This window comes from Haplochromis burtoni, unplaced genomic scaffold (genome assembly GCF_018398535.1).
Source record: "Haplochromis burtoni strain Fernald_Lab_line unplaced genomic scaffold, NCSU_Asbu1 Contig_321, whole genome shotgun sequence".
Lineage (NCBI taxonomy): Eukaryota > Metazoa > Chordata > Actinopteri > Cichliformes > Cichlidae > Haplochromis > Haplochromis burtoni.
Genome location: NW_024582682.1, coordinates 265,825 through 274,504, shown reverse-complemented (window position 1 = coordinate 274,504; position 8,680 = coordinate 265,825). Strand labels below are relative to the sequence as shown.

Below are 8,680 nucleotides of genomic sequence, written 5' to 3'. Positions count from 1 at the left end.
CGGCACAAAAGTTAGGCGCACACAAATTTTATAATAATTTATATAATATAATGTGTTTTTCTGGATACACTGTGCTTTTTCAGCATTCAAAGATTGATGACACCGTGTCAGAGCACTGGCTATGAATTTCAGAAGGATCAGGCCTTAACAGAAAAGTTAGCAATAGTTCTTTTCCTATTACAGCTACATCCACTTCTGTCGTGCCTAGGCTGCTCACTAGGGCTGGGTATCATCACTGATTTCTATAATCCATTCGATTCCGGTTTTCAAAGTCCCGATTCGATTCAACTTAGCCTCAGACAGTCAGAAATATTATAACTCCTAATTGTAAAGCGCTTTGAGGGTCTCGAAAAGCGCTATATAAATGCAATCCATTATTAAAATAATGATGACCGAAGTTACTGCAGCTGTGCAGTGAATCCAGTGATGTCACTGCCTTTGAAATGATCACATGTGAGAAACTGAAATTGAGGAACTGCAGCACAAACAGTGATGTACAGTATATACATTGAGCAATAAAAACATCAGACTGTCTGTTTAATGGACTCGAGCTGCTGTTTTATTCGCTGTTATTAGCTTTTGTGTGAACGTCCCAGAACAGAGCGAGCTGTACCTTGATGAGCTGAATCATTTAAGCTTAAATGTCATCCAACTAAATGATCTCTAATCATATTCTTCAAACTGAGCTTTGAGGGCTGGAGCTGCTGTAACTGTGTTTGTAATCAGCATCGTTATGAAATCATTCATATGAAGCTGTTGCAGGTGTCACACGTTTTATTAGAAACTGATTAAAAACTGCACACTTAACTTTGCTGTCTCTACCTGATCATTCCTCATGGCTTACAAATAAAGACACAAACCAAACCGTGTCACAGCCGCAGCAAAATTTAGAAAGTGAATGTATTTGTAGTGATGTGTCCATCACCCGGGATATCTGTGCCGATGGCTTGGGGCTGTGCGGCTAAAACAAATCAATGGCCTTGATCTGAAAAGTGGGTTATCACTTTAAAGGCTTCGGGGGGGCTGAGCACACATGGGGATGCTTCACCGCCTTCTGTCCTTTTCTTCTTTTCCAGCTCTGCTAAAGAGGACAGCTCTCCAGACTCCAACCTGACGCTGGAGTCCGACTCAAGCGGCGTTTTCCTCTCCTTATCCAATCAAAGCCAGGAGGAGGCCGGCTCTGACAGTGACCAGCCAATCAGTGGTTCCGACCTGGGCAGCAGCAGCACGTCGCTGGAGAAAGATGGGGACGATGGAGGGTTAAAGGAGTGGGGGAGGGAGGAGAGCGCGGAGCTACAGTGGTGCTACCCGTCACTCCTCAACACGTGCTCGCAAGAAGACATCGAAGGCGAGAGGGAGGAGGCGGGGCGCGGAAACATGGAGGAGGATGAAGAGCGGGGAGAAGGCGAGGACAGAAGGAAGGATGGGAAGATGGGAATGGTTTCAGTCATCAAGAAGCCATTAGAGCAGAGCGTTATTAAGAGCTCCATGGCTCTGAGAATTGAGGACATGCCCCCCAGGAAAAAAGTCACCCTCATGGGAATAGACTCCCCTCTTCCTCTGTCTCCTTCAAAGCAGCCAATCAAACACTTTCTAGATCCCAACCAGAAGCCAATCAGAACATCAGGGCTGGACTGTGGCGACATAGATCCCTTCGTCCAGTCGGACAGCTTTGTTTACCTTGCTGTGTCTGCAAGACCTGCCTCCAAAGGTGAAGTCACCACGGTGACAGAAGCCCACGACGTGAAAAAGGACAGTATACACCATCACACACACGGCACGAAAACGCACGTGGATCCGCCTAACCCCAACCGGGACGCCAAGCCAACACAGCTCGCCCCACAGAAGCCAGAGGAGGGAGATTTCCTGTGCACCGACAGCTTCGTCTACCTGGCAGCTCCAGCCTGCCTCCTGCTGGGCCCTCCAGGAACTACAGCCTACAGCGGCAAGTGAGTATGCACTCGTCTATACTTCACCTCTCAGCTGAAAGAGATGTATTCATTTATAAAAACCATCCATCCGATCATCTGATCATCCATCCAGTCATCCGATCATCCATCCAGTCATCCGATCATCCATCCGATCATCCATCCATCCAGTCATCCATCCATCCAATCATCCATCCATCCATCCATCCATCCATCCTCCATCCATCCATCCATCCATCCATCCATCCATCCAATCATCCATCCATCCATCCATCTGATCATCCATCCATCCATCCATCCATCCATCCATCCATCCATCCATCCATCCAATCATCCATCCATCCAGTCATCCGATCATCCATTCAGTTTTGGTTTCTTGTGCTATCTTTTCACTGTCAGCTAATGTCTCAGTGACACTAGAGTAAAAATAGGTTGCCGGCCTCCTTACCACCAGGAGAAACTGGTGGTTGCTCAGTGATTGCATTGAATGTTTGGTGACCAACTGGCGACATTCTAGTTGCCCGAAGGTAATATCTTCCCCTGTGAGAGGCTACCTGTCTCCCATCACAGTCTGACTCAGACTGACTGCAATCACTCTGAGACAGATTGGTAAAGGTTTGAAATAATCAGTTTGATTTATAATCACACACAGATTACCAACATTCCAATCAATCACTCGCATCAGTCTGAATGAGCCTGCGCTGATGAGCACCAGGTTAAAAGCAGAGCTTTAGTGCTTTTAAAAAGCACAAATGATGAAGATACCAGAGGGGTACATCTGGCTTTCTCTTCTGTTTTTTAGGGAGTCCGATTCGGAGAGCTCAGGTTCGGGAGCTGCTGATGTGTCTGTGCTGGGTTGCGGTTCAGTGGCAGGGGACAGCGATTGGGACTCGGACCTGTCCGACTCCGATCCGAGCCGCTCGTCAAGGACCTCCGCCACTGGGAGCAAATCTGGCCGTCCGAAGCGGCTGCCCACTGAACCTGACTGGGACTTATTCGGAGAAACCACTGAACCCGAAGTGCTGAGCGAGCTCTTCACGGAGCAAGACAGGAACAACAACGGCATAGCAGAGAGAGTTTCCGGGGTTACCACCAGCATGGCAGCAACACCGTCCGTCCCCATGGCAACTCAACCCGCCACTCCACCGTTGAAGAGGATGTCGACCGTGGAGCAGTCATTGACGAAGAAGGTGACGTGGCAGTTTAAACCCGCTCAGAGGTCGGTGTGCACGGGAAGCAAGAAGGACAAAGAGAGGGAGGCGATGTCGTCATTGGCGGGAAGGTTTACTGAACTCGGAGGTGGCGAGATGTACAGACCCACCCCTTCATCTTCATCGTCTTCGTCGTCGTCACCATCGTCATCGTCATCCGGCTGATTTCTGAAAGAAAAGCTTGTTTGGAGAAGCTTTTGATGGGCTGAAGAAAGGTAGAGGCGACCTTTAGCTCCTGTAGACCTGCAGCTTTTGCCTGTCCGTTCCGAATTCTGTGTCTCGCTGCTGCCGTTGCCTGGATGACCTTGTAAAGGCTGCGTTGCATTTTCTTCAGTTAGTCAACAAGTTATTGTTATTATCATATATCACTTTAAGTTGGGATGGTCTTCACAGAAACAGCACCGTTCCTGTACAGTTTTACTGACTGTCGGTTGTTTTTTTCACTCACACGTTACATCCACGTCTGTTAAAATAACAGATCCGAATAATTCTGTTGGAGTTTTATTCTGCTGAACGTAATCTGAGGGAGGATCCACCTTCAGACTGATTTCACATCTTATACTATTAGAGCCATGCTGGAATTAAATCACAGTGATCCGTAAAGTGATCTGAGTAGGAGAAAGTGGTTTCTGCTGTTCTCTGATTTTTACAGATGTAAGAGTGTAAACGTGTCGCCTGCTCCCCCACGTCTTTGAAGACGGACTTTTACAAACTGGCTGAGTTTGATCTCTACAGTCTATGGTGTGTTTTATAATCACAGCCAAGTTTACAGTGTATTTAACAGTGTGATAGTATATTTTGAACATGGAGATAATTATTGAGCAAAGTATTAATATATATATATGTGAGTGTGTGTGACGAGTGTGAACAACTAATTGAAGGATTTAACAATAGAGTTTAATTTAAATGGTTTATTTATCACTTAGACTGAAATTGTGAATGTTATAAATGAGCAATATGCTTACAGATACATGCTATATTCTATGTTTAACGCGCCTTCATTCAAAGGGAGTCAAATACGGCTGTTCTGTCAAACCTGCTGGTGTCTCACTGATACCTGTCAGGTGTTTTTTGGTGAGGGTCAAATTTGAAACAGCTGCCAAATTCACATGTAGAAGCAGGAGAGTTGGCAGTGATCAATAAAATTCTGCCGGCTGGTTTTATCCACCAAATATCGCGGTCATGTTTGGGTTAAAATATGTTTGCAACACGACACACTGAAAAGATGTTTCAGGACACTCGGCACGTTTCATCAAGTGAATCAAGTGGAAAACTTGTGCAGTCAGTGCTTAATGTGCAGTTCCTCTAATGTCCAGCAGGGGCTCCAGCAGTGATAGACTCCCACGTTAAAACTTTACAGCAGAAATAAACACGTTTGCATTCACCCTACACCGGGGGGGGGGGTTTAGGAGCTCACTTGTTTAGATTATTGGGGGCGTGGCCTCTTTGACTGACAGGTGGATGGTGACACAGATTGCTCTAGCTGCTAGCTGTCTGCTAGCTTCACCTGAACTGGACATCTGGACTGTTTTTGAGCTGTTGAAGCATTTTATACGACATCATCCGATCAATAACATGGCTGCTGTGAGGTCACTCTACTAACAGACTGTCCATGAAGGCAGAGCGAGAGTTTGCTGGGATTTTATTATGTTATTTAGCACTGATCATTAGGTATCTGTGTCTGTGCGATGCTCCCAGCCGCAGGTTGCTAACCTCTGTGGCTTCAACTGGCACAGGCTGGAGGGTGGTGCAATTAATGTAGCGCTATTAACAGCTAATGTGTGGCACAGATGGAACATGGAGTGCAGAGATCTCAGCACACAGAGGCTGCAGAGACAGGCAGGGAGCATGTAGTGCTGGGAAATCACTGAATCACGACAAAGATTTATTTATTTACACTCTCTTCTACTGTTTGGGGCTCTTTTAATAAACAACTACTTCAGCGTGTTTGATTTGGGGGAATCTTACTGTTCCTGACACAACCTCAAAGGGATATGTCTCTCCTCCCACGACTGAACCAGAAAGCTTTGATTCGTTAGGTGAATGTGGAAACACGATGGAGCCACTGCTTTTTCAGCTACATGTGAAAAATGACAATAACATACAGTCGCTAACTCAGGTTGTAGTATAGAAAAGAGTCTCGTTTTTAGGCCCAGCTGGGGCTCCGCTAAAATGCTCAATCGGAGGCTCCACATGGGGGCTTGTTAAACCAACTGTTAGTGCAGTGGTTGGGTCCATCTTTTATATACAGTCTGTGGTTTCTCTAACACCAGCAGTTTGACAGACGCCGTTATTTGACGCCCTGCCAGCGAGAGCGGGCTGGAGTGTTTAAATGTATAATAATGGCTGAGTTTGATTTTTATTTATGCAGCCAGATTTTGATTGTAAATGCAGTCTTAGACTCATGCAGAGGTTTTATGTGTAACATTTTTAATCATCAGGTAGTTCGGTTTTAAGTGCCATAAACAGCAAGACCACGGCTGAGATGATTGGTCGTCTTTGTCTCACACTGGGTTTATTTCTGCTCAGAGTACAGACTTCTTCTTTTGTAATCCTCCCCCTGCCATCTTTGGCTTTTCTGAGGAGGATAAACATGCTGGAGACGTTTTTCTCCTCGCTCCCCGCTGCCGTTTGTCACCGCTTCAGCTCTGTTTGTGCTGAAAAGCAAAGCAATCCAGGAGATTTCCCTCTGAATCCAAAGCGAAGTGCAGCCAGCGGGGAGGCAGGTGGAGCTGCCAGTCATCCCAGCAGTGGTTCTGCTGTTCAATCATTACATGATGAATGTGGTTATCATTCACTGAGCTAAAAAATGGGACAGGCAGCACCTTCCAAAGACATCGCAGACATGTCAGGTCACTGATGAGAGCGGCTGAAAGTCTGTTTTATGCACGATGTTGCTGATAAAGGTCTGACAGGCTAATCGTCCTCACATTTAGTCTTGTTGTTCTTGATGTAAAAGTGAAAATGAGGAACGAGGGCCAGATTTACTAATGGTTCATCACTTTTAGACCTTTTTCTGGTTTTCATGAAGCTGCTGTTGACGAGATACTGTAATAAGGTCTTGGCCCCTCACAGAGGGACCAATCAGTGACCCCCGGCAACCTGAGATTGCTAGGGACAAATGAGCATTTCCAACCAGTTTGCCAGAAACCGCTGAGTGAAATCAGCTGTAAAGAGGGCGCTGCCCCACAGATGTCTGTGATTGCTGACACGTCTGCAAACACTCACCAACCGCTCAAACTCGCCTTCAGAATAAAAGTTGCATGTTTTGGTTGCCACAGTAGAGCAGAGCTTTTACGTTGGAGTCAGATTTTCTCTGGTTGGTGTTTTTCGGGTTGCATCGCCGCTCTACAAACAGAGAAATGGAAAACGTTTGACTCCACATGAGATGTTTTTCTTCTTTTGTGCGGACACTCAACGACTGCGGAAATCTGCTGCTCATACAAATAATCTCATGGAGGTTTCAGGTGCAGCACTGTAAACCTCCAGCAGCTTCCAGCAGCCAGTCAGTGACCAGGTCTCTGGGCCTGTGTGACGGAGGCCTGCTGGTGTTATTGAACTTGAATTCAGAGTGTTAAATTTAAGAGTATCAGAGAGCTCAGAGTGTGAAATGTCGTTTTAAGGAGCTCTGACCTGTGTTAGAGAAATGCCTGCAGCTTCTGCTGCAGGGAGCAGTAACAGTAACCTCACTAACACTCTGATCGGTCAGGAAATGTTTGAGCATCCTTCAGGTCAGCTGTTCGTCAGCTGTTCGCGAGTTCAGGTTTAGATGGTAGAACTGATGTGAATCTGCAGATGCACTGCGTCACGTTTGTCATTGCTTATTTTTGACCTGCTTGGTGCTCTGTTGCTCAGTTGCCTGGTTGCGTTGCCTGTTACTGAACTAAACTGGCTGTGTCTTTGTGTAAATTTGGTGCACTGCTGGTGGATCACCTGCCGAATGCACCTGATTAGTAAATCTGGCCTCAGAGTTGCTCGTGATGTTTGAAATTCTGGATTTTTAGCCTTGCTGGGATAAGATGATGTTTTTTTTTGCCATGAGCAGCTTGAAGCAAGCCTCACACAGAAAGGCTTCAGTGATGACGTTGATGATGATCTGTGTAAACCGACAGGATTTGGTTGGGCCTTAAACGCACCTGTCAGACTTCCCGGTACATCCACAGAGGATTGGAGTGTTTCATTAACATGCCTCTATTTTTAAAGCTGCAGCTTCTTGTTTGGACTGTCTGAATGTCTTTGAGGTGAATGTTAATCGGGACACAGTTAATGACTGATGAAGGCTTTTACCCCTCATGTTAGACTATTCCTGGATGGGGCTTTTTTTGCACAGCGTCACCTCTAATCCCCGTGAAAGTCATCATTTAACAGGAAAAGCAAGATGAAGCTGTGAGGAGACTCCCTGGGCCCCACTGACCTCCTCTAGCAGGAGAAATGAACACCTGTGCAGGGATGAGCCTACTGCCCCTGGGCTTTCCTGTGTCTTTTTCTTTGTGGTGATTTGATCACATTTGTTGCACATAAACACAAATACATGACTGCATCACTGCCATGATTAAGAAAAAACAAAGACTAAAGTTTGGTTTCAGCAGAAAATGAGACAAAATGGGCTGCAGGAAAACTACTCCACACTTTTATTACTTCCAGGCTGGACGACTGTAATTCATGATTATCAGGATGTCCTAAAAACTCCCTGAAAAGCCTTCAGTTAATCCAAAATGCTGCAGCAAGAGTCCTGACAGGGACTAGAAAGAGAGAGCAGATTTCTCCTGTTTTGGCTTCCTGTTAAATCCAGAATTCAAAATCCTGCTCCTCACATACAAGGTCTTAAATAATCAGGCCCCATCTTATCTTAATGACCTTGTAGTACCATATCACCCTATTAGAGCACTTCGCTCTCGCTCTGCAGGCCTACTTGTTGTTCCTAGAGTATTTAAAAGTAGAATGGGAGGCAGAGCCTTCAGTTTTCAGGCCCCTCTTCTGTGGAACCACCTTCCAGTTTGGATTCAGGAGACAGACACTATCTCTACTTTTAAGATTAGGCTTCAAACTTTCCTTTTTGCTAAAGCATATAGTTAGGGCTGGACCAGGTGACCCTGGATCCTCCCTTAGTTATGCTGCTGATGGTTTGTGATGCTCTCACCGTGTCTTTATGCTGCTGCATTAGCTCTGTCACAAACTTTATTCTGTCTCAGCAGATTCCCTCTCCGATCCTCATTCTGTTGGAAGTTTCTTCCTGTTAAAAGGGAGTTCTTCTTCCCCAGACTCATTGAGTCCTGCTTGTATAGTAGGGCCTTTCCTTACCATCTAAATCAGCCTGAGATAAACGTTGTGACGTGGTGTTACATGAACAAAAAGCAGCCCTGCTCAGACTGAAGTTGTCTAAAGCTCCGAGCGACAGCGGCAGAGGACGTTGTCATGGGAATGATTGCATCTCCAAACTGAGTCTGAATGTTTTTGTCTCTGACAAGCTGCAGCCTTGTTCTCCACCTTCATCCTGTCCTCGGTCTCCTCCACCATCCCCTGATACCATCTTTCACACAG

At 46.0% G+C, this 8,680-nt stretch overlaps 1 protein-coding gene across 3 annotated transcripts in view; it reads left to right on the top strand.

Annotated features, from left to right (window-relative positions):
• Window positions 1-5,798, top strand: part of LOC102312158 — a 27,520-nt gene extending 21,722 nt beyond the window's left edge. For all 3 annotated transcript variants that reach the window (XM_042228407.1, XM_042228406.1, XM_042228408.1), the window contains exons 4-5: window positions 1,077-1,949; window positions 2,731-5,798. In XM_042228407.1, coding sequence (XP_042084341.1) covers window positions 1,077-1,949; window positions 2,731-3,304 — 1,447 coding nt within the window. In that variant the 3' untranslated portion in view covers window positions 3,305-5,798. The remainder of the gene's footprint in view (window positions 1-1,076; window positions 1,950-2,730) is intronic.
• The last annotated feature ends 2,882 nt before the right edge of the window (window positions 5,799-8,680 follow it).